The sequence below is a fragment of the Mytilus californianus genome, unplaced genomic scaffold, assembly GCF_021869535.1.
Source record: "Mytilus californianus isolate M0D057914Y unplaced genomic scaffold, xbMytCali1.0.p SCAF_15, whole genome shotgun sequence".
NCBI lineage: Eukaryota > Metazoa > Mollusca > Bivalvia > Mytilida > Mytilidae > Mytilus > Mytilus californianus.
This window is the reverse complement of record NW_026262637.1, coordinates 12,527,859-12,555,102: the sequence shown is the minus strand read 5'-3', so window position 1 is coordinate 12,555,102 and position 27,244 is coordinate 12,527,859. Positions and strand designations below refer to the sequence as shown.

The 27,244-nt window shown below is 31.2% G+C and overlaps 2 protein-coding genes across 7 annotated transcripts in view; both read left to right on the top strand.

Annotated features, from left to right (window-relative positions):
- The first annotated feature begins 337 nt into the window (after positions 1–337).
- LOC127725432 (uncharacterized) lies at positions 338–20,369 on the top strand. Of its 2 annotated transcripts, XM_052232387.1 has the most exons (7): positions 338–553; positions 9,399–9,776; positions 14,423–14,791; positions 15,120–15,497; positions 16,724–16,741; positions 17,340–17,458; positions 18,994–20,369. In XM_052232387.1, exons 1-7 carry the CDS (start codon positions 481–483, stop codon positions 19,078–19,080), a joined length of 1,422 nt encoding a protein of 473 aa, XP_052088347.1. In that variant the 5' UTR covers positions 338–480; the 3' UTR covers positions 19,081–20,369. The 2 variants fall into 2 exon arrangements, with proteins under 2 accessions (XP_052088347.1, XP_052088348.1); XM_052232388.1 differs by lacking the exon at positions 16,724–16,741.
- A 5,170-nt stretch (positions 20,370–25,539) lies between these two features.
- LOC127725431 (uncharacterized) overlaps positions 25,540–27,244 on the top strand; it is a 103,592-nt gene continuing 101,887 nt past the window's right edge. For 2 of the 5 annotated variants that reach the window (XM_052232386.1, XM_052232385.1), the window contains exon 1: positions 25,543–25,795. In XM_052232386.1, coding sequence (XP_052088346.1) covers positions 25,744–25,795 — 52 coding nt within the window. In that variant the 5' untranslated portion in view covers positions 25,543–25,743. Of the gene's footprint in view, positions 25,796–27,244 lie in introns of all 5 variants that reach the window. The other 3 variants (XR_007992999.1, XM_052232384.1, XR_007993000.1) reach the window with 2 other exon arrangements.

The following is a 27,244-nucleotide window of genomic DNA, read 5'->3' as shown; positions in this document are numbered from 1 at the left end:
ATGGGCGGAAAGAAAGGAATAATTTCAACGTTATCATTATCGTGATTTAATCAATGGAATAAGTTATTATGATCAATAGTCTTCCTAGTTCGGTGTAATGCTTTAGGTTCAAATATTTACGATCGTCATAAAATACCAATGTCATCGTAGATTATAAAAATTAGAAAGTAACCTTTTGATTTGATCTACTGAAATTAAATAAGGAAGTATGCATTGCATGATTGGTTCTAAAAGACATAATGAAAGAAAATCAATATATCTTATAATATTGAATGCATATAGGGCATTTAACTGAATTGAACCGCCTTTAAACAGTGACAGTACAGTGAATACACATTATATGACGAATCTTTGCATTGGTATTGTCATTGAACACTTGTTAAATGTTATAGAAAATCTTTAGCAGTCAAATTTAACCAAACCCTAACCTACAAAGTATAAACTTCGCTAGAAATGTTACAGAAGAGTTGATATTATCAGATGGAATATTTGATGAAATTTAATAAATTTTGTGGGACAATATTGTGTTTCTATTTGCTGTTTTTACAGTCTGGTAAGATATTATGGTGTGCTGCTTTCTTTCTTCACTACACGTGTGGGGTTATTCTTTTTGCACTTTATATCTTATTCTTTTTGAAATGGATATAGAATAAAAATAACTATGTAGTGACTGTAGTTATAGAAGAAACTAAAAATAAGATTTGTCACTTATGATTGTATTCCCTGTAGGTTAAATACGTAAGTTATTACATTTCGAGCATTAAGGTAAATGGGGGTCTAAATTAAAATCCATAGAATTTTTCAATAATTTGACAACATGTAGTTTATATCATGGCTTTCTCAAATATATAATAAAAAGTATGGATCACGGGGATTTTTTTTTTTTTCAAGCTACAGGTTGTGCAAAATTGTCATGGAAAATACAATTTAATGTGATAGAAAGAAAACTATGCCAGATAATTTTAAGATGAAACATGAAAAGATATCTATAATAATTATAATTGGATTTCAAAATATAAAGAGAAAAAAATGGGGTCATGGGACTCGTTTTCTTGCTTCAAACCAAAATAAGTAAATTCACAACACATTCCAGTATAAAAGTTACATTTGAATTTAAACAAACAAAAAATATTCTGGATTTGTAAAAAAAACAGTCGCAAAAATATTATAAAACACATAACTTTCTTCATTTAAATGAAAAGTCTAACAAATGAATGACATTCTTCTCTCAAAATTTTAACATTTCATGAAAGATCTAGACCTATTGTTTTCTGCTATTTTACAATCCAAGATGGCAGAAGACACCAGAGCTACCTTAATAAAAGTTGGGTTAAAAGAATCTCAATTAATTACAATAGAAATAACATGGAAAAGGATATCATTGTCAAGATGGTAATTCATCATGACAGTCACCCAAAATGTTCATCCTATGGTAGATAATCAAATTATACAGTAATGTCTTCTTCTTCTTCTTCTTCTTCTTCTTCTTCTTCTTCTTCTTCTTCTTCTTCTTCTTCTTCTTCTTTCCGTGTTAAAAACAATTAATACTGAAATGTCTCGTAGTTACTTTTTTTACTACGGGTAAATGGGGATGTGGTGTCAAAACGTCAAAAATTCAACAACTGAGCAATACAACAATCTTAAATACAACTAAGTTTACATACTCGTTTACATAATCGTCAACAGGGATATCTACATTTGTGACATGCTCCTTTCTAAAATCATATGCAAACTAGTCATTATAGTTTTTACGATAATAGGCAAAAACGCCCAAAAAAAAAGGTACAAAATTGTCATGTAAGGGCAATAACTTTAATAAGAAGTCGACTGACGATTTCGGCTATTGTAGATCTTATCCTCCTGGTCCTTTTTGCTATTTATATTGTCTATCTATCTGCTATATTAATCAAGATATTATTATTTTCATAGGCAAACACCAAAAATATGGTAAAAATCGTCATTCAACAGCAATTACTCCAATAAGGAGTCGACTGACATTCGGTCATTAGACTTATTTGTAGATCTTGTCTTGCTGATATTGCTTTCTTTTTAAAGTTTTTATCCGTCTATTACAGTTTATTAGATATACGACAAAAAAATAGTAAAATTCGTCGTTAAAAAGCAATAACCCCAAGAAGGAGTCGACTGACGATTTTACTATGTTGACTTATTTGTAGATTTTACTATGTTGACTTATTTGTAGATTTTACTATGTTGACTTATTTGTAGATTTTACTATGTTGACTTATTTGTAGATTTTACTATGTTGACTTATTTGTAGATTTTACTATGTTGACTTATTTGTAGATTTTACTATGTTGACTTATTTGTAGATTTTACTATGCTGACTTATTTGTAGATTTTACTATGCTGACTTATTTGTAGATTTTACTATGTTGACTTATTTGTAGATTTTACTATGCTGACTTATTTGTAGATTTTACTATGCTGACTTATTTGTAGATTTTACTATGCTGACTTATTTGTAGATTTTACTATGTTGACTTATTTGTAGATTTTACTATGCTGACTTATTTGTAGATTTTACTATGCTGACTTATTTGTAGATTTTACTATGCTGACTTATTTGTAGATTTTACTATGTTGACTTATTTGTAGATTTTACTATGCTGACTTATTTGTAGATTTTACTATGCTGACTTATTTGTAGATTTTACTATGCTGACTTATTTGTAGATTTTACTATGCTGACTTATTTGTAGATTTTACTATGTTGACTTATTTGTAGATTTTACTATGTTGACTTATTTGTAGATTTTACTATGCTGACTTATTTGTAGATTTTGTCTTGCTGATTATGTTTGCTATTTCAAGTTTCTCTCTATCTATTATAGTTCCAAAATAAAAGGCAAATATGAAAACAATTGGTAATTGTTTTTAAGGGCAATAACGCCTATAAGAAGATGTTTGACAGTTTTGATGAAAATGAACAGTGGGTAGATCTCAATATTCAGAACATTTCTGTCTTGTCAGATTTTCTCTATTTATAGCAGTTTTCAAGATAATAGACACAACTTGCATTTTAACTGTAAGTTTTACTTTTAGCCATGTCGGCCACGTTGGTTAACAAGCGGGGTAATCGGACACATTTGTTAAACAAAATACGTCAATGATGATTTTTTATTATCAGCTTTTCCGCGTTTGTATAAGTTTTTTTTTTCTTCAAATATTTGTCCCCGAGAATCACTGATAAGACACCAATTGTCAAAATGCGCAACTGGTGTGAAACAACTGGTAACGTAAATTGTTAGCATTTTTTTTTATTCTGTTCCCAACTCTATTTATATTAGCAATTTCGACAAACAGAATATTTTTTATTTATATTTTATTACTGTTTTTAAGCTTTTGTATTAATTTTCAGTTGGTGAATGGCATATCTTAACAAAATTCTCTTCTCAATCCTGTTCATTATGTAACGTTTGCATGGCGTCGGAATATTTAATTTTTTTTGTGAGACTTTGATAAAACACTATCGGAGTTTTAGAGAAATTCACTTTCAATTGAAATCCAAATATGTTTAATGTGTGTGTGATTTCAAAGTATAATGTATAATAAGACCCCATTTTTAGACCATTGAATTCGAAATTCAGATGTTTACAAGACTTCCGGATGTCAGTTCTGACATTCTACAGTTTTGCCTTACATGCTTGTGTTAGGTTTTCTAATGATAAAACTATGAAATAAACTCATTTTGATATTTTATAACAAATCTATAAATATGGGCCACAGCCTTTTTATCACATAAGGTATTTGCTACAAGATATTTTATACAAAGATGTAACTGTATGGTAAAATCTTTTAAGGTAAGGCTGTTGTTCTCATTTAGGTTTGCTAAAATCTAATTATAAAATGACCAGTAATTTGTGTCACAATGTAATTTTGACATGATGGCATTACATCTGACATTTTGGCTTTAATATCTCCAGAGACATCATCTTATTCATTTATATATAAAATGGAAATTAATTTGAAAGGATAGGAATATCTGACTATTTTGAGAATTTGGTCGATATAAATATAAAATAAGGAGATATAGTATGATTGCCAATGATCCACTTGAGTCATAATGACGTGGAGGTAGCTGACGGCCTTTAACAATGAGCAAAGCCTATACAGTTAAGTTCGCTATGAAAGGTACAGAAAAGAAAAACTACCCATATCATAGCTCCTCCTTTGTTTGAACGTATTTTTGTAACTGACAGTATTAAACCTGTACTCATCACCAACATCCTTGTTTATAACAAAGGAGACAATGTTTTCACATTATGATGTTTTATTATCACTTGTCTATGAGACCCTTTGCAATGAATCATAAATCTATAAGTATATTATGCAATTCAATACTGTTTTACATGACAGACAATATTTATTTAACCAAAGTTAGAAAATAAACTAAAGTATAAACCACTTCAAAAGATACGTTAAGTAATCTCTTGTTTGGTTTTCTCGACAGAAAATAAAACTTTCTTATATATCTTACTTTTTTGTTGCTTAACCAGCCAGTTGTTGAATATGATCAGTTTAAGGTTTGTAAAAGTTAATTTCAAAAAGAAATCTAAATCAACATGTATAGGTGCACGATTTCTAATTTATTTTAACATCTATAACTTTTCATAAACTGACTAAATTTGCTAATTAAGTACTTTATTTTTACAAAGGGGAGGTCTATTCTCACTTTTAAATGTCTTATTTCAGTCTTTCTGTGCGACTCAATACATATTACCGTGATCGTATATTTATTATTGAAAGCTATTTGACATGAAAGACAAATTCTTTTGTGACAGTCATGTTTGTATAGAGTTATAGTAGATATATATGATCATATATACCAAAACATTATTCAGAATTAATTAATTAGTAATAAGAGTAATACATAGATGTGTGCTGTCCAGTAAAGAGTCCAAAGTAACAAACAATTAATCATATTATATATTATATGATGATGTTATATTTAGTTTAATCTATATTTATTTTATTTTTATATTATGGTTGAACGTTATGATTTTAATTATTCTGCTCATTTTGGTCGCCGTGATGGCAAATATAGTATTTGTTTGTTTGTTTGTTTACACAAAACATGATCTATATCATATATGAACACAAGTATTAAATGATTATGCATGATTGATCGCATACAAGTCCTTTACATTCTTGAGTAAGAAGCTTAAAAAATAATTTAATAAGTCCCAGAAAGGATTTCCAACTTCCACGAATCCTTTATTATGATTAGTTTATTTTAAATATAAATTAATGATCTTCTTTAACTTCCTAAAATGTAATAAGACGTTACAGTTCACTGTGTAGAAGAAGAAGTTTTATTTCCATTAAATGGGCTCGAAAAGAGCATAATACAATATAAGACATTAATAAGACAACAACAAAAAAACAATAGTCAAGTATACATACAAAGAAAAGAAAAAGCAGTTTGAACATGAATGAACTACACACACATATATATATACAATATATGTACATTGTCGGAAAATATAAAATTTATTTGTATGAGCTTTAGAAACAGGACGAAAAGCGAGGCTCGCCGAGCTTTTCTCCTGTTTCGCAGCGAGTACAAATAAATTATATATTTTCCGACAATGTACATATATTGTTTTTATCCTGAAATTTTCACCCAACACTTTTTGTACAAGTACAAATAAAGCAAAAATTTATTTGTGTACCTGTTATTTGTATAATAGTTGGCTGATTGCAGGATAAAAATATATATAAATTATATATACGTTTAACAGTGTTGTACCTCCTTCTCAGGCACACTCCAAAATGAAAAAGTTCTTTAAATAAATTGGCAATGTATTGGATATGTTACTTAACTGCAAAAGCCACCAAGGGACGGATCTGCATGGCAAGGTGGGAGATAGACGCACATGGTATACATGTATGCAAATAGACAATTTGATTATGATATTATGAGCAGATACACAAACCTGGTATGTCATCCTCGTGCCTGATGCAGAGGGGTTGATACATATTGTAAGGTGACCCGACTGCAAGAGGCACCAAGGGACGATGCTAAATAGCATGCCGAAGTATACATAGTACTAAATAAAAAAATACTTAAATAATACTGATTGTCAATGATAAAATAAATACAAGATGGTACATGGTTATTATTGATGAGTCTAGGTAACCACCATGCCATCCTCGTTCTCAAACTAAACTGCCAACCCCTTTTATATTCTTCAGAAAGAAGTTTAAGGATCCATACCATGATGGAATTTTTGACTCATGTAGTAATTTTGACTCTAAATATGCCTCCTTTAGTAATGGAAAAGATGAACCCAAATTTTCAAGCCTGTGCCAGTATCTGATCATAGACTTTGCAATGTCAAAATGCAGAGGGAATCTACCTAGTTCAGAAAGAGTTGCAATATTGTTGCCCTTTTGCCAACGCCAAGTAAAAGTTTACAAAATTTATTGTGCAGCCTTTCTGAAAGAAGTTTAAGATAATCCTGATCTACATTTGTAGTCATAGATTTCAATTTTTTTTGAAAGGGATAAAATATCCCCAAATTTCTGAACTATATAAAAGAAAAGGATTAATTGTATGATCAAATACATGAAGGCAGTTTTTTTAAACTTGCATTCAGTGACAGAAAGTCCTTGCGTATCTTATGGTAGGCTTTTAACGTCTATTATACAATTATCTTTGAGCGAAGGAAAAAAGATCCAGATGCACTAAATGTTATTCCTAAATATTTACAATGTTGAGCACAATCAATAAGTATGTCATTAAAATAAAAATTATGATTGATATGTCTGCCTGCCTTGTTAAAAACAAGCACCTTAGTTTTATTGGGATTAGTTTACTCTGAAGTCCTTTTGCTGAAGTTGAGAAAATGACAATATCATCAGCATATAGTAAACAATAGACTGGTCGTGAATTAACAACGACTGGATCAGGCGAACTTTTAAGACAATCAGGAAGGTCATTTATGAAAACTTTAAACAAATTAGGACTCAGATTGTCGCCTTGTTTTACTCCTACTTTAGTTCTAAAGAGATCTGTCACCCTATTGTTTAATCGAACACAAGATTTACTCTGGGCATACATGCTCTTAATGATATTATAAAAGTTTAAACCCACCCCTATATTTATCAGCTTAAGTTTTATCCCTGGGTGAATGACATTATCGAAAGCCTTCTGGAAATCAACAAAGCAGGCAAACACTCTACCTTCTTTTGTATTACAATACTTATCAATAATAGTCTTAAGAATGAACTTATGGTCAGATGGTCGTGCTTTTTTTGGTACACCCAATTTGGCTATCATCAATGATATGATATTTATCTAAGAATTTACAAACATGGTAGTAAAAAAGTTTGACCATATTTTAACATAGTAATGGAGATATTATCTAAGCCGACTGCTGAATTAACCTTTATAGATGACAAAGCAGTAGATATTTCATTTTCAGAGATCCTACTGTCAAGTTCATTAAAATTGCTCTAAAAACTGAAGTCGTTCTTTGAATTCATCTTTTGGTTCTGTTAAATTTTTAAAATGGTTCAACCAATCTGATAGGGCTATCAATGCACTTGTATCATTTTTTTCTTTACCCTGCAGTTCATCAATCAGTTGCCAGTACCGCTAGGGATTTTCATCAAAAAGATTTTCTATTTGATGCAGTAATGACTGTTTATACTACCTATATTTGTATTTACGAGCCTTAGTATATACAAGCTGCAGTTTGTAATAGTGATCTTTACAGCAGGATCTCTGGGATATCTGGAATATATTTTTCCATAATTCAGGAGGTTATTTCTCATATATGAAAGGTTACGGTCAAACCACTTTTGATGTTTTACTTTCTTACCCGAGTGTATTTTACGCTTCTTACGAGCTATGTTAGCAGCTGAGGTAATGACATCTATGTATACAGATTTGTTCCCAATGTTCAGTGAAAGTTCATTCAAAAAAGCGAATGTGTAATTGAGACGGTTTCCATTTACAATCATTGTTCGGATGCAAAGCTTTTGATTTTTTTGTCTATGTCGTATTTCAGGCCCAATATTATTTAATGTTAACCAATAAGTCCGTTAAGTAAATAATTCTGTTAGCAATAACAGCATTTTGGTGAATTATCACATTTTTCCAACTGCATAAAAGTTCAAGTCAAAATCATCTTTTTTAAAAGTTGACCTTAAAGAATCCTGGCTATAATTTTATGATTTACTTATATATAATCTGCTCTGCAAATATCTTTAATTTTTTTTTAAACTTTCACATGTTGTAAGTTGATTCAGCAAAACATGTTGAAATCATCAAAAACAGTTTATTTTGACTTCAAACATCGATTTACGAAAACCTTTAAATAACGTGAATGTAACGTTTAGTATAGTATGGTCTTGTCATCTACAAATAGAAAACATTCAAGATTTGAAGGCCAGCCTTGACGTGTATCCAATAAACCATCATTACTTACATGAAATTATATTTCTGAAGCAACCATTTATACAAGAAACTTACAAATATCGTTGCTGTACATTTCTAAAATCATATTGTCCTGTATCTTGGAGATTTTATTGGCTCACCGACGATTGGGGGCTAGAGTTAATGAAATACTTCATTAATCACTTGTCTGTTTCAGTAGGTACATATAACATTATTTATTTTCTTCAGATGATACTAATAGTTTTACCATATTAAGCACAAACGACTCGTTTTGTATTTTATCAGAAACATAAAATATAAAAAAGTCGTAAATAAATAACTTTATCAATAGCAATTTGTTAATCACGTTATTTCTAAATCTGGTATATTACAAAGGATATTACACCCAAAAAAATCATTCTCAACCCACATAAATAGAATGGTACTAAATAGAGTATTAAGAACTTAAATAGCATGTACCTGTATAACCGGTAGACAAAGACCTAGCAAAAAGTAGGCTATATTGTAATCACTCTGTCTGTCCTTTCTGTTTACACAACACATATTTTCGTCGCTTTTTGTAAAACCGACTGAATATTTGGTCAGCACCGTAAAGGTGGTGAGTTGTAACGTTTGAACACAATATTCTTTAATCTGTCGGACACCTACTTCCTGGTACCGATAATTTGAAATTGTCAATATGTAGAATGAAATTAATATTTTAGTAACATTTTAAGAACAGAATGACTTCATATCGTGGATACAGTTTGATATGAATGACTTTTAACGTTTACGCTTATTTCAGATCTGTCAGACACCTACTGCATGTATTTTCGATACCTTGAATGACAAGAGGTTGTATGCACTTGCTTCTTCTTGTTCTTTTCTAACTGGGGAAGAAGAAAAAACCGTTATTTCCTATTAACATTTAGAATTTTAATTGCAGTTATTTCAATTAAAATTTTGATTTAAACTTTTGTTTATTATACAGATTGCACATTAATAGACTATATTGATGAAGCCTGTTACGGTAATGGAAATAGTGACTTCCTTAGCCCTTCGTGTCATACAGGAGAAGTTATCTATCCAAAGGACATATATACTTATAGTAAGAAAATAGAGACAAACTGTCCATGGATTTCTCATGGTGTAAATAGGAACGAAACATACTGTTGTAGGTATGTGAATGAAACAGAGGACTGTGGTATGAGATACTATGGTGTAAATGGACTAGAGCATTACAGACAGTTTACAGGTGTAGACATCGGTTCTATACAAGTGGCTTGGAACAATACAGATGGTATATGTGATCAGTCCATCTACCTTCCAAAAACACATTATATGAAGATGACTTATAATTGTATAAATAGTAAGTAAGCATTTGATATAGGATATCATATTGTACTAATTTTCGATATTATCTTGGTATCTACGAAAAACACGATAAATAGTACTATAAAATCAAAAATTATACAATGAAAAACGCATGAATTAGTGCTGTGCCCTAACTGTACTGCAGTTGACCTAAAAAAGGACGCATTAATGTTTAAGTTTAATGTACCGGCATGACACACGGCTGGAAATTGTTTTAAAGGATAGAATAATATCTATATTTTAATTTTCGTTTGGTCGTAAAATCTTTCTTTGGTCACATTTTTGTATTTTAGCCTGTTTATGGGGTATCCCACAATTTATGGTTTTGGGTAGTCATTTAAAAATTTAAAAAAATAAATTGTTTATTCAATGTTTGGCTCTATTCGTAAATATTTCGATTCACATATCAGCAAGGGTAAATAATAAACCATTCCCGAATAAAATTTTAAAACTTAAAGTTTGCAGGTTTTAAGTTGGAAATTTAACGTAGTTTTCATTGAAAAGGAGAAAACATATGATTCAAAAACATTATTTAATTTTTGAGTGGAAAGAATATATTATTGAGATACTGCATGCAAATTTTGATGGACAAACTGCAAATAGTTTTGTTAACAATCAAGAAGAAAAAAAAATAACTTTTACCTTTTTTTTTAACTACGGAAATTTTATATCCGTCATTCACATCCATTATCATTAGTAACATTCAATCAAGTTCAATTATTAGGACGTTTTTTTCAACAATAAATTTGATAGTTTTGATGTGATTTTGTACATAATCTGTTAATTATTGGATATTTTTGAGTTTTTTTTAAGTGTTTTTTTTTTTTATCACAAATTGTTGTTCTTATTCTATAGATAAGTTATATTTTTGAAGCTTAAATTTTGACATTTTTTTATTGGTCCTTTGGATAAGATTTTTTTTCCGGATAATGGGTAGTTTTGGTAGACCTGTAAAGTTTACTCCTACTATTTCAAAAAGGAGAACGAATGAAGTTGAGTTTGAAAAATTCATTATGTGTCAATGTTCGTCACAAGAACAATTAATATGCATGCGAGCGGTCGGAAAAAAATATTTTTGAAGCATGGATGCTCGCCGAGTTTAATGCAGAAATGAGATTAAAACTGAATTTACTGCTCCCGAAAAAAAACACTCTCATGATGAAACTAGACTAACTGCCTTACGACGCGATGAAGAGAATGTCAAACTCACCAGCGACTGACAAATCCTTTTAATGTAAAGTCTCATCTCAAGTCAGTGATCAACATCTCAACTGGTATGCACGCGCATAAGGAAATTGGATCATCAATGGCAAAACCATTTGAGGATGGTATAAAAATTGTCAAATCGTTTGTCAATGGTGCGTTGGAAGAAAGTGACAACTGTGCCTTCTTTGACCCAATATCTAGATCAAAAATCAAAACCTTCGAAGGCTTAACGAAAAATTCTAAAATCAAGTGCAGGTCAGATATTAGGTCCGAGGACACAGTTATCGTCCTTTGATTTTTTTTTGGCACAAATATAGTTTTGTCCCTAGTGTGGACAGTGTATAACTTGCAAATTATTTTAATACACTATACCCATTTATTTCTTTATATTTTATGCATGAAATATTAAGTAAGGGGATGAAATTACAAAATTGGGTGCTGAATTTTTATGTAAAATTGTGATTTGGTCCACTTAAAAAAGGTAAAACAAATTAGTATGTATGAGGCTGTCAAACTGAATTATAGACCCCCTTAACATAGATTTGTCCATATTTTGAGTTAGAGCTGGTAAACTTTTCTATAATTTTGATATTATCCCAAAATTAGTACACTACACTGTAGAAATCTTTTTGAGATAGAGGAGGTGCGATTTTTTTAATTTTAGTTTATTGTCAAAAAACAATGCACTACGAAATAACTGTGTTCTCGGGCCAGAAGAGATACTGAATGTACATAAAACGGTAGTTCAGAATCAGTAATCCGTCGAGCCCTAGTAACTGCTGGGTGTCGTGAAGACATTACAATAGGGAAGGTTCTATCACTCTCAATTGGATCTATACCACGAGGACGGCACCATGCTAAAACATGTTATGCCGATCTTTGTCATAAAATAGAAGCATCTCAGCATCAGTTGGCCGTATTATCGATCCGCTACCGTACTTATCAGGGACGAAATGGCCTTAGTACACTGTTAAATGTTCGTGTACTTGGCTCTACATTTCATTCAAAATCAGATACCGGTATCATGCATTACCAATGTTGGTACAGTTGTTGCTGTCTTTGGTGGATATGACATCAAACTTTACATTAAATCGGCCAAAAGAGACCAACGAACTAGTGCAAATTTTAGACAAAATGTAATTTTTGATAGGTAATAGATGGTCGATCTATACCAGACTGGAAAATGCTTTCGAGCGTCATCATGTCCAGTCCCATGGTTTGACTTTGAATTAGCATAAAGTTAACTCTTTCTAGCGGGTAATAATTTTGACCCGATTGTTGTGAAGAAGTTCTCTTTAGCAGAGGTTATGGACTTTCTAGATTAAGTCAGAACACACGAAGAGGCAAATACCGAATGATCCTGCATTTCATGAGAGATTGGAAGGAAAAACAAGAAGGGTCGAATAGGTAAAAAGTCTCCAAGTACAGATGTTCCATTCTTTGTGTGCATTTCTTCGAATTCCCCTCAATGAAAAACAGCCAGGAACTGTGTTTTCATAGATTACCTTATCTGTATTTGCGAATTTTGGGTCCTCAATGCTCTTTAACTTCGTTCTTTATTTGGTCTTTTAACGTTTTTATTCGAGCGTCACTGATGGCGTACCAAATTTTAATCCAGGTATCTATGAATATGATGCGTTTATTGAAACAGGGACAATAACCAGCAATAAATATGGTCGTAGATTCCTCCCTGCAATGTCTTCAGATTACTTGCAAGATTTACTTTGAAACAATAAATCTGTCTGGCACCGAACTTTGTCCGTGTCAAGGCGATGAAGCGTGCAAATACTCTTACCGGATTCGCAAACAAAGATGAAGAGATTGGCGTGTAGCTAAGATTCTTGTATAAAATTTCCTAGTGTGAAGCATTTTTACTGTTTATCCCTATTTGATGAAGACCAGAGCTTATGTTTGTAGCCCTTCAAAGACAAGTTATATAAGGGTCTTGGTCGATTGTCAAATTACAACATTAGCAAATTAACATTATAATCAATCACTTTGCTAACAAAAATAATGAAACTACACATTTTTACCAGGATAATCCCACAAAGAGAATGTTCATGACATAAAACTAATTTTGTTTTACACAGAACCAACAAAGCAAGTTACACCTATAACCTTTTTTTAAATCTCGCTTTCGCATCGGTTGACAATGTTTTTACTTTGGGTTATAACTGATCTTTCGAATTTCAAGTACATGATATTTGTGAATCTAGTACCACATACTAATTTTCTAAAATACACATCATGTGTATGGAAAATGGAAAAACACGGTTTCAGTGTTTGAATTTAGTTTTTTAAAGGAAGAAAAATGACTGAAATATATCGAGAAACTGGTGTTTTACAATTTAGAAAAATAATTTTATTATATGCTGCGGTGAAAAAGATTAGCAATGTAAAAGTGTGTAAAGGTCAAAGCCACATCTACATTTTCTTTCTCATAAATGAAAAAGAAATCAGAAGATTCATCATTGACGCCATTTTGTAATGGCAGCTGTTCATACAAATAGCTAAACTTGTCGTTTTGACACCCTTTGCAGTACATGCTTGTTATTAAATCGTCTTTGTAGCATTCTACGGAACATATCTTAGAAAATTCAATCTTTTTTCTTTATGTTTGAATTTATGATATATATGAGGTTTGAACTTTGAACTCAATTTTGCAAAAATGTGACCACTCTGGGTTTTTACGACCAAACTTTTTTTTATTGCACACATTTTCCTCTTTCCATCGGTATGCAATGTAGGTATGTGTTCTTCCGGTACATTAAAGTTTTAAAAAATGAGCTCTGGTTGCAGTACTATAAAAATATTTACCAAATACAAAATATTAAATTGATAAGTATTCAAACACATCGATAGAGTTTTCAGTTTAATGTGTTTGTTTTGGGAATATGTCTGCGCTTTATATGGAAGATAGGTCCACGAGCTACACTCCTTAAACCTAGATACACAATTTTCATCTGGTAACCGTTGAAATAGATACTAACATCAATAAAATAATGGAATCGAAGGTTATATTGTCCGGTTTTGTCTGTACTTTGATCAGCTCTTCAACGTTTGTATTAGGTTTTGAATTTTCACATATTTTGGTCTCGAGCATCAATGAAGATGCACTAATTGTGGAATTGCGCATCTGGTGCAGTAAAATTGGTACCGTTTATATTATTATAGTTCGATACCGTGAGTTACTAGTTAAACAGACTAATGTATTGTCAAGGCGTTTCCAAGACGGAATGAAATGGTATTTGTACCTTTCCAAAGTTTAAAGTTTAAACAGACGAAAGCAAATCAGCTGTTAATAAAAAAAAGGACGTAAAACTGACAACACTTAAATTAAATGTATTGTATCCTAAAACTGTTTTACTTGAACCCTACCTTTCTTTTTATCAAAATTCCATGCTACTATTTACAGAAAACAATATTATTTTACAGCTAGTCATATCGTGTCAATGTGCAATAGTTCGGCAAGTGGAGATCAATTATTCTTGTGGAATGACGGATATCCGAACTCAGATGGAGGTTGTGGTTTGACTTCCGGTTGTCAATGCACTATTCAATCAACAGGAGGGTCTGGTATACAGATCGATGCTTTAGATATCAGATTTGCAACAAATGAATCCACGGGGATCTGTTCACAGAGGTTATTTGTGATCGACGGTTCTGACGAAAGTGACATTGCTTGTGATGACGTCAATCTTTTTGAAAGACGTACATTGTATTCAAGTTTGACAGATACAGTTCAACTGAGATATGACAATACATACGATGGATCGAATGGGAACTTCTGGATCTTATTACAAGGTTAGTAGATACATGTATGCAGACTATATAATAAAAAGAAATAGAAATTATTTACATATGATTTAATTATAAAAGTAAAAGAAGACGAAATTATTTAAATGTTTTAGGTTTACAATTAAAAGCATTAAAATTATATATATTGTGCATTATTCTGTATTACAACAATGTTCAGTTACTTATGAACGTAAATATTTATTTGTTAAATTTGTTTCTAATAATTGATTTGTTTTCTCAAATACATTCATTTATTTTCTAATCCGGACTGCTTTTCTAGTAGTTAAATAATATGTCAAAAGAAATAAGAAATGTACGTAAACTATCTTTCCAGCCACAGATAACAGTCAAACCTTAACGATAACATGTAGTGAAGTTATTTTAACCAATACTGAATACAATTGTGGTGAAAACTTCACAATCATTTCTCCGGCAACAGAGCCTACCACAACAGATATTATGACAACGAATAGTGAACCAGATTCCACTTCGATTCAAACAACAACAACACCATCCTATTCCTCGTCTAAAAATACACCCCCTGTAACTGAAGTGCTCACTTCAATTCTTAACTCTGATGCTACTGATGCTACTGTTCCCACTGATGTTACTAATCCCACCGATGCCTCCGTCACAAAAAATACTTCATCATCATCCAGTACTTCAACTGGCAGTTCTCCTGGTTTATCAGCACCGTTAGCAAGCACCGAGGGTAAGTTTATAAAACAACATTGCGTTAGTCTCATGTTATGTTTTTCAAAAAGAAATTCACATAAGCAAGTTAGTAACGTCTATACTCTTATACAATACAATAAATACTGATATAACATTCTAAAAGAAACAAAGGGTATTATTAGATAGTAGACAAGTATATATACCATACATACGCTGTTATAAAACAGTAGACAAGTATATATACCATACATACGCTGTTTTAAAATAGTAGACAAGTATATATACCATACATACGCTGTTATAAAACAGTAGACAAGTATATATACCATACATACGCTGTTATTAAACAGTAGACAAGTATATATACACCATACATACGCTGTTATTAAACAGTAGACAAGTATATATACACCATACATACGCTGTTATTAAACAGTAGACAAGTATATATACACCATACATACGCTGTTATAAAACAGTAGACCCGTATATATATCATACATACGCTGTTATTAATATACCATACATACGCTGTTATAAAACAGTAGACACGTATATATACCATACATACGATGTTATTAAACAGTAGACAAGTATATATATAACCATACATACACTGTTCAATTTATTGTTTCAATACATTGCGTTGTCTAGTATAACATAAATAATGATAAGAAAGAAGCAGAGTGCCTAAATTGGTTAACTTTTTAAGATTTAAGGAAATCTTCACCAGTAAATATTATTTGTATGCATTGTAAAAGTGTATCAGAAGTGAAATTATTACGTTCGTTGAAATACGAGGAGTCGCTTTAAAATTAGGAACAATCAAACACAAATATTTGAAACCTAATGATGTATATGTACTTGAAAACGCCAGGAGCCGTATGACCTAGAGGCATCTTCAAAGGATATTCAAATTCATTTAAGGTTAAGTTTGCATGCGGGAGTTTGAAGCTTAGTTCCTTAATAAATTGTCCGTTGAATGTGACCTCCGGTTGTGTTTATATTGACTGTCTCGTCATTTTGGTATTTTGACTGAATTCTGTCTTGTGATCTTACATGTAACGCATCTTCTCATATATTGATATCGAACCAGTTGTGTTACGTTTAATATTGACCTACAAAGTGCAGTATAAAAAGGCACATTTGTTTTTAAATTTTCCCCTAATTGCATAAACACCATAACTTAATGCTCATATTAATAGTTGGACTGCATTTAGCATCATTATCATAAATATTTGAACTTATATGCAATCGTTCCAGCTAACCCTCCTGCAAGTGGTAAGCATATTGAAATGTTTCATTTTGCACATAGATATGTTCGGGGCTAAGAGTTCATAACCGGTCTCCTCTGTCAGTTTGAACATAATCACCAGGTTATGGGTATGCACATCTGTTTCCATTTATAGTGTGATCATCTTGGATACTTTGTTTTTTATTGGTCGTTTATCCGTTTGGCATAATTTGCAAAAAATAGAAGAAACTACTAATTATACTCATTATCTAGGCCACAAAATTTTGTAAAATCTTGTTTTTATTGTTACTAATCAAAAATTTTGGAGATATTTCGTTTTAATTTATACCTATGACATGACGAATTCATGGAAAAAGCGGAGGTGGGTTAGTCAATAGTGATGTCCAATTTAGGGGAGATTAAGCAGGATGTTGCTATATCAACCAGCGTTTACCCTTTTGTGTGTGTGAAATATCAATAAATAAGAACAGAAAGCCCAGTTATTTATTTTCCAGAAAGTGTCCAATCGAAATAATGTCCTCCGTAGAAATGATCGTTTTCTGTCAAAATTTTGCTTTTTGTTTTATTGACTATTTAATACCAACAAAACCGTTCCATACAAAATAGTTTATTTTTCAATTATAGAAAAATCAGCAAGCAAGGGTCCCATTATTGGTGCCATTATCGGAGTCGTAGCAGCATTAGCCGCAGCTGGTCTAATAGGTTATACGATCTGGAGGAAGAAGTTCAAAGGGAAAGGGAAGGTAATTAAGGTTTACATCAAAATTAATAGTGGAGGTACTAAGGTCTACATTATGAAAATGAGAGTAAGTAGGCCTACATTTTAACAATGAAATTAAGTAAGGTCTACAATAAAATAAGCAATAAAGGTAAGGTCTACAATAAAATAAGCAATAAAGGTAAGGTCTACATGAAACAATGAAAGTAATTGTATGTCAAAATAAACAATGAAGGTAATGTTTACATCAAAATAAACAATAGTGGTAAGATCAAAATCAAAATGAGCAATGAAAAATAGATCTACATTTAAATAACTAATGGCGTCAGGTCTACTTTAAGTCATCAAAATAGTTTATAATATAGGTAAGGTCTATATTATAACAATAAAGGTAAGGTCTAAAATATAACAATGAATGTGAGGTCTACATGAAAATAAACTATGCAGGTTAGGTCTTCGTTGAAATAAACAATGGAGGAAAGGTCTGCATTAAAATTAACAATGAAGGTAATGTTACATCTAAGTAAACAATGGTGGTATGGTCTACATTGAAATAAACAATAAATGTATGGTCTACATCAAAACAAACAATTAATGCATCTGTAAGGTCTACATCAAAATGAATAATGAAGATAATATATATATATATGTATTAAGATAAACAATTGAGGCAAGGTCTACATCAATCAATGAAGGAAAGGTCTGCACCTAAATAAATAATGAATGTTAGGTCCACTTTAAAATAAACAATAAAGGTAAGATTATGCATGTGTGCATTAAAATACACAATGGTGGTAAGGCAGGATCGAAATGTTTCGTTATTTTGCTGTCTTTTTCATTCTGATAAGTTAAAATTCATTTGTATGTTTGTTTGAATTTTTAGTCAGTTGTGATGTATGTTTAAACAATTTTTGGCTGCTGGATCCCAATTATTGTCACATTAATCTATTATGTCTGTTTTGGTTGCTCACCCTATATTGTCAATATAACGAAACTATAAACCACTTTCATCCGTCAAGTGGGAGGTTTAGCTAGCTATAAAACCAGGTTATTTCTTCAGAAAATGCCTGTACCAAATCAGGAATATGGCAGTTGTTTTTCACTCGCTACGTTGATTGATAACGTTTGATTTTGTCAGTGTTTTGGAAATCCCCTTTCTGGATTTACCTTGGAGATTGGTATTTTTGTTATACTTTTATACTGATTAATTTGGACTTCTTTTACATCATTTATACTTGAGTGTATAAAAACAATGAATTCAACTATGCCTGTTTGCTAGGTGGACCGTGCATTCACTGTTAACTTTTTTATTTAACTATTTAAAGAATGACAATAGTTATTATTATCCAGTGAAACCACAGGAAGATAACAAGAGAATGACTGAAAACTTGTTTGACCAGTTTATCATACTAAATTTACAACATCTTATTACAAACGCATGGTTCGCCTAGCAAACAACCAAACAAGCAACTTAACGTGCATGCACGAAATACACACCCAATTAGATTATCTGTAGGTTTATGCAGAATGGTAATGTGTTTTTTATTTCTCTCTTACTAGGTAAGCCCAGAGGACGAGTATACGGATTTATTTGACAGTGGTGCCGTCAATAGTCAACCACCAGAAAGCTATAGACCTTTGCCATAATGCTCTTTTGCATATTTAGCAAATAAAATATGTTTAAACTTAACTTAGCAATGCAAAATCACGAATGTGTTGCATGTTTTTGAACAAAAACAAAAGAAAATTCCCAAGAGCATATTATACATTCATTATGATGGGTGTAAAGTTTACATTTACGTTGCAAATTTATGTTTTAAACTTATAGATTTGAAAATAATTTTACTTTATTTGAACCATCGAGATAACATTTTTTTTTTATGAATTATGAATACAGATTTAATTGCTCACGCATTCCAACCTTTTCAGGTAATTCTTTTGATATACTGATTCGATTGAAAATTTGAATATATCATCGTCATGTCTATTTTTAAATTTTGGAATTTTTTTGTACACACACTCATCTACTGTAAACCAACAAATTTTCGCGAGCGATTTATTTTCGCGACTTTCGCGAGTAGAAAAAATAACGTGAATATAAATAGTCGCGAATATGTAAAACTTGGATCTTTCCTTATTTAACTAAATCAAGTAAATTTGAAAATCGCGAAATTAAATGGTAGCGAAATGGACTAGAAAGGGCTAAACGCGAAATAAAGTATCCGCGAAAATAAGTTGGTTTACAGTATATGATCATGTCGCTATTTTGGTATAGAATACAGACTATGGAATTGTGCTACCTTATTTAGGGCATATTTGATAAATGGGAAGTTATATGACTTGGATTGCAATATAATGCTTTGAAGTTTGAATCTTAGATAGGTCGATAGAACTTAACTTTTGTTTGCAGAATCATTCATCAGGGATGCAATAAATCTTCCAGTTGTGAAAAGCCATTAAATGTCTGTATTATCTTAATATCTTTAATTTATCGACAATAGAACACTTGTAACACAATATACTTGTTGTGCTATCATATATGAATTTTCGTATTTGTTCCAATTGTTAATGTTACAAGTGTCTATCGTTAATGTTACAAGCGTTTATCGGTAATGTTACAATCGTTTATCGTAAATGTTACAAGCGTTATCGTTAATGTTACAAGCGGTTATTGTTAATGTTACAAGCGTTTATTGTTAATGTTACAAGAGTTTATCATTTCTGTTACAAGTGTTAATTTTTTTTTCTTCATAATACTATTATGTATCATGATATTTGGTAAACCTCGACACAGTCAAGAAAGGAAAGTTATATGGTTGTTTTTCTGTTGTATTATCGTGTGTTTTATTTATATTGTTATTTTGTTCAAATTGTTAATATTACGAACGTTATATTTTCTAATCATAAATAAAAGTTAATAAAATATATAATGTTGATTGCGGTTTGTCTGTACGTAGTTTGTCGTAGGAGTCGGCCTTTCTTGCTTGTATGGTCTGTTGTAATGTCCAATAAACCGTTTCGGTGACATATGTGTTTCACATTAAGGATGTACTTAGGTCAGGTTTAGGAATTTGTGTCAGATGTTCGGACTCCTTGTTTTTTTTCTTACGATACAGGGTAAAATATTTTGCACCATAACACCCATTTTTCTTTTCATATAAGACTTCAATAGCTCATAAAAGGTCATTTACCAAAATTTGAGCAGATTCTAGATTTCTTTTCTTTCGATTTGAGACCAAAAATATTCCAATGCAAATATAAGGTAAAAGTCCGAGTCAGCCTTTTCCCGCCATTTAAAAAAAAATAAATATCTCGAAAAGGAGCTCCATAACCTTATTGGCTGATTTCGTTCCTTAACTAATGCTCTTCTGACTTATAGTATCAATTCTAAATTCTAGATTTTTTTTAGTTTCACCTAAGTACATCCTTAAGTTGATGACTCTTTTGCATATTTACTTCCACATGAAAAACAGAAAAAATCGAGTAAACGTGAACAACAAAAAATGCTTTAGTTTCATAAGCGATGTAATTACATCGGTTCTCAATCGAATAGGATACATACAAGAAAATGTTGATTTAAATGTGTAATGCTATTGTTTGCCTCTTGTTTATCTTGTTGTCTTCGTTATGTTGTCTGGTCTCTTAATTTTAGTTTAAACAATATTTTTAATTAGATAAATCATCACATAACGATATAATACAATTATTTAGGATTCAGAAACAAGCAAATTTGTTTTTACAAATCTGTCTCCTATTACACAAATGATACACTTAATTTTAACTTTTTTTTACTTGTTTTATTTTCATTGTCGTCTTTATTACTTGATTCCTTTATTGCTATTTATCTTTATTCTATTCAAATTGTTTGATGGTATTATATTTCAAAACATAGAGTATGTCACATTTACAGAAATAACGGTAAGGGTATGAATAAAATTATTTGTTAGATCTGCATTTATGTTTTCTGGTTTTCTGTAGTTTCCGGAATTTAAAATTTTTATCGGAGATAGTAATTACATGAGATCTTTCTATACAGTCTGAATTTAGTTGCGGTTTTGCTTTATCCACATTATTTATAAAATTCCGTTTGATACACAACTTTGCCTAAATATTTTTAAAATTTTGTACAAATGAAAGCATAAAATTAATAAACTAAACACGAAACAATAAGAACAGTTATATTTGACTAAACAATAGGTAAAAACATGGCTGCATTGACGTCACTAAATAAATGTGTCGATTTGGGTTATGGATATCAAAAGTTTTCTATTGAACATTTCATACTTCTTTTCAAGTAAAACAAAGATCTCTCAAAATAGAAAATAAGTTTAATGTGCCAATTAAATTTAAATGACGATATACTACTTTCTTTAATGATACGTACACAATTATAAATATAACGTTCTTTATTATCTATACGACATGCTAGTGAACAAATCAAAAACTGTGAAGATGAGAAGTTTAGTCATGTGATAAATATGTCGTTAACATAGTCCACATAAAGTAAAAATATCCTTTGTGTATTTGGGCGTGCCTCATGTGTTCAATTGGTATATTAGGAATGTTTCTGAAATACTCATATGTGATGACTATTACTACTTAAGTATCTGCTGGTACTTACAAATTACATACAAATGATCAGATATGTATGGCTATGATCGCAATGTTTTAAAGTTTCAATCTCAGATAGGTCGTCAGGAATAAACTTTCGTTAACAGAATCATTCTAAAACAAAAAGGATTTATATAGATTAAAAGATTTCAGAAATCTTCCTTTTGAAAAAAAAATAAATAAATGTTACATTTATGTGCTTGTCTTTGATTTATCTGATCTCAAAATTAAGTTGTCTGAAACTGACCTTTAGCATAATGGCCATATCAAAATTCAAATTTACATTTTGTTCAAACACATAACATTGGTGTTGTCATAATAAAATTCTTGTACTTTTCGTTTATCCGTTCAAATCAAGTGAGAAGCAAAGTTTGCAATTCTTTCATTATTTTTTATTTCTCATTAATATTTCTTGAGTTGTAATGAGGACACGCGCATGTAATGTGTGGTTTCACTTGTTGTATACATATATCATACATATTGTTAGTTTTCTAGGTTGAATGTTACTAACATAAACATAAGGAGATGTGGTATGATTGCCAATGAGACAACTATCCACCAAAGTTCAAATGAAGTGGATGTATGCAATTAGAGGCAACCGTACGGCCTTCAACAATGAGAACAACCCATACCGTATAGTCGGCTATAAAAGGCCCCGACATGGAGATATGAAACAATTCAATTGAGAAAACAAACGGCCTAATTTATAACAAAACTATTTAACGAAAAACAAATATGACAGACATGAACCAACAACAACCACTGGACCACAGACTCCTGATTTGGGACAGACACATATAGAATGTGGCGGGATTAAACATATTAGTAAGTGCTCAACCCTCCCCTAACTTGGGACAGTAGTGTTACACCACAACATAAGAACAAACTATAAAAATCAGTTGAAAAGGGCTTAACTCATCAGATCGATACAAAGCAGAATAATATTCAACAAAAACACAGACCGGACGTGGCAGGGTATTTATACACCCCTGACAACAAAAAAGGCCCAAAGTGCAAATCTGAGAGTATTTGCAGTTACTGACAGCTAGGCATTTATGAGTAAGATCAAAGACAGGTCGGAATAATGTGTTTGGGAAGGATGACATGTCTTCCTGTGGATTGTTTCTTGTGAGCTAGAAAATTAATGATACGATTCAGCGTGTCGGTATAGTACATATTCATAACACATTTTAATATGTTCTCGTCCTAATATGCATGTTATATTTGCCACTGAATTTTAAACACTAATGCATCACCAAAATCGTCATCATCATCAGTCATCTATCATTAAAACTATCATAATAATTGGTTCAAATGTTGTTTCCCTCGACAAAAGATATTGTCTTTATCTTATTTACAAAAAAGAATGTGTAGCCTTTATTCGCAGCTCCTCCTGAGTTGCAGATGTGGTTTCATTTAAACGTTCACACAACTCTTCTGTACCAAGTGACATTGTGTACTTTTTATTTTTTTTTTTTTTATTCAAATTTTTTTATGGATTCATATTACAAAATATCGAGTTTGCCACATTAAAAGAAATAATGGTGCGGGCGAGTTTCAATTTATTATTATGTCTTCACTCAGTTTTTCAGATTTTCAGTGTTTTCCGCAGATTTAAAGAGTTGGGTATGAATGTCTATATACATGCACCAGACAGCAATTCCATGTTATCTGTCGGTACGTATGTGAGCATTTAGTTTATGTCGCCGCGGTTTGGGTTTGTCCACGATATTTTAAAATTATAATATTCCTTTTGATACACAACTTTACAAAGATATTTTAAACGTATTCTATATGGGTCATTTAAAAATGATGAATTTTGAAACTGCTAAATTTAATTAAAGTTACTAATTCAAACAACTCTCTTCATAAGCAAATCAAAACAAACAGTACTTATGGAACAACACATAAAAAGATAATGTCATACAAGAATATATTGAAACATTTTTTCATAGGTGGTGCAATATTTTGTTTCAGTCTGTTACCATGTTCAAAAAAAATTTCGGGTTGTTTAGAAGAAGTTTCGATACAATTTTAAGCTTGTTTTTCATAGCCAATAAAATGGTTTTCAAGAGTAAAAACTTCTATATATATTTTCAGTCTGTGCAATGATAGATTATTTGTCAACTTTCCTTGTTGTACTGAAAAATACCTCTAAAAATTGGTTTTCAAAGGTTATAAAAAAAATTCACCAGCAACACAAGTCTAAGATAGCAATTAATAATGTTCAGCATTTTTTTTTTCTCTTTCTAATAAACCCAACATCAAGTAGATCCCTCGCATGTTGGTTTACTTTTGTCTTGATTTTAGTAACAGGAACGTACGTTAACTAAGTTCTATCCTGTTACCTTTTTTGTCTATCCTGTTACCTTTTTTGTCTATCCTGTTACCGATAGCAGTATTGCATTTGTATATGCTAAATTGCGAAGATTAAGACGTTGTAACGTTTAAAAGAATTCAAACAACCAAACATTTCATTATGTGTAAAACAATATATGTAATTATAAACTTTTTAAAGACGTTTCTGTCAAATGTTGTCTATCCTGTTACTGTAACCATAGTAACCATAGTAACAGGATAGACATAACAGGATAGACAAATTTCTTCATTTAGGAATGCTGGTATGAAATAACTACTCCTTTTGATGAAGTGATAATGTTTTTTTGTGATTTTGGTTTCCAAGACGTAATTGCACTTTTTACAAGTATAATATTGGTGTAATTAATAAATATGTTGGAAACAGCATAGACATGACAAAAGGGTACCCACTATTTTTTTTTCAAAAATGTCTTGAATTTTCTTTTCTGTCAACTGTTATGCAAGAGACGTGCTGTGTTAAATTTTTAGGAAGCTTTGTGCTTTTGAAATTATCACTGCGTAGTTCCATATTCATGGGGAGAAAAAAAATAACGTTTGATCTAGTAGCGATAACCGGATAGACATCCATTTCATGCACGACGATTGAATTAAGTTTGTAGAAAAACATGTTACATATAATAATAAAGAAGCTGTGGTTTTTCGTTAGAGTTATCATAAACATATAAAATAGTTCCTTTTGCAGATAGCAAGGCAATCAGAAAATAGGGGAAACACCATTTGAAATGTGTTACATGTACCCTGACACTGTACGCACATGAATTACGCAAATATCTGACATAAATATATTTTAATCTTATCAAAATAGATCTGAATGATGTTCCGACTCGTAAATTCTACAAACTTTCATTTAAACACTTACAACTGCATTTTCCTTTAAAAATATCTTTTAGCATAGGTGAACTGAAAATTCGACATTTTTTGAAAATGACCCATATAAGTAAAGGAATAAAATTAACAAACTGAACACGAAAACAACAAGTCTAGAACAGTTTGATTTCACAAAAAAAATAGGTAAATGCATGCATGCATTTACGTCATAAAATAAGCTTTTTCTGTTAAACTTGAAATAGAAAATAAGCTTAATATGTTGATTGAATTTAAATGACGATATGTATAGGTTCTGTCATATTATGTATACAAGTATAAATATAACGTTATTTATCATATATACAACATGCTAGTGAACAAATCAACTCTGTGAAGAATAGAGCTATTGGAGTAATGTGATATATGTCGTTCAATATGTACAAAACAAAGCACAAAGAACCGTAAAGTTTATGTATTTCGTTTTGCTTCCTGTTTTCACTTGGTGTATATGGAATGCTACTGAAAATGTCAGATGTGTTAATTATCATTACCTTAGTTTCTGTTGGTACGTACAAATTTTATTAAGAAACAAATTTAATTCATAAGAATTATTTTTAAATTTATAAACTTACAATTCAGAGAAATAGATGTATGTAAGGCCAAAGCTCTTCAATTGATTATATCATTTGAAAGTTCCGTAGATTATTGATTATTCCACTGTATTATTCTTGACTGATGTTGAATTACTCGTTCAGATCTGACAGTCACTGTATATATTAAACTGGGTGCTTTTGTTTGTCCACGACATTTAAGAATTATAATATTCCCTTTGAAACACAACTTTATAATTTTGTGTAATTTTGTAAACTGCTCCTGAACCGCTTGAGAGAATTTTATTTTTACGGAATCTTACTCACATGATCCTATCTAAATGATTTTTCATGTTTACTAAAAGTACACAAAATTGTAAAGTTGTGTATCAAAGGGAATATTATAATTCTTAAATGTCGTGGACAAACAAAACCACGACAGCATAAACTAAACACTGAAATAAAAATGAAAACAACAATGTATAAATTTAATGCGTCCGAAGCGCTTTTCTGGATTTGCCTTCACCAGGAACGCTCAAAGCCGAATATTTGAAAGCCAAGGATTTATAATTACGAAACAGATGATGTAATCAATAATGACCTAAAATAATAGCCAAATCCATCTAAGGCCAACTTTGCTTGAGGACATCTGTACAGACAGACATCATGGAATTGGCTTGTACAAAAGTGAAACAGAAGGACGAACGGACGAACGAACGAACGAACAAACAGACTTCCCAATCACTATGATACGCCCGTTTTAATAAAAGAGATATAATAAATCAAGAATAGAAACACGGACACATTTGAAACGCTTATTTCCTTTTATTTTGATTTTAAGCTCCATTCGAAATTAAAAGCGAGTCGATCATCAGCAATATGTTCTGCATTTAATTGATACAGTATAAAAAAAAAACATTTATGCACAGGTCATGCGTTTTTCAGACTGTTTATGGTGTATTTACACTATATCCGTTGGATGTGTACTATTTAATACTTTAGTCTGGGAGAACATGATTTATTTGGTTTAACCCCGCCACATTCTGTATGTGCCTGTCCCAAGTCAGGAGCCTGTAATTCAGTGGTTGTCGTTTATTTCTGTGTACCACATTTGTTTTTCGTTCATTATTTTGTACATAAATTAGGCCGTTAGTTTTTCTCGTTTGAATTGTTTTACATTTGTCATTTCGGGACCTTTTATAGCTGACTATGCGGTATGGGTTTTGCTCATTGTTGAAGGCCGTGCGGTGACCTATAGTCGTTAATTTCTGTGTTATTTGGTCTCTTGTGGAGAGTTGTCTCGTTGGCAATTATACCACAACTTCTTATTTTTATATTTGTACTGGCCTTCAGTAACTGTTAGTATTTCGGTGCTTTGTTTCTACTGTTTTATGTTAGTTGTTTATGTGCCTCATGCCGATCTT

What these genes read in the sequence shown, in the direction of transcription:
- LOC127725432 (XM_052232387.1), top strand. Translation starts at nt 481, where the DNA reads ATGGAATATTTGATGAAATTTAATAAATTTTGTGGGACAATATTGTGT. An exon ending in TTTGCTGTTTTTACAGTCTG is followed by an intron (nt 554 to 9,398) that starts GTAAGATATTAT and finishes TTTATTATACAG; the next exon opens with ATTGCACATTAATAGACTAT. An exon ending in GACTTATAATTGTATAAATA is followed by an intron (nt 9,777 to 14,422) that starts GTAAGTAAGCAT and finishes ATTATTTTACAG; the next exon opens with CTAGTCATATCGTGTCAATG.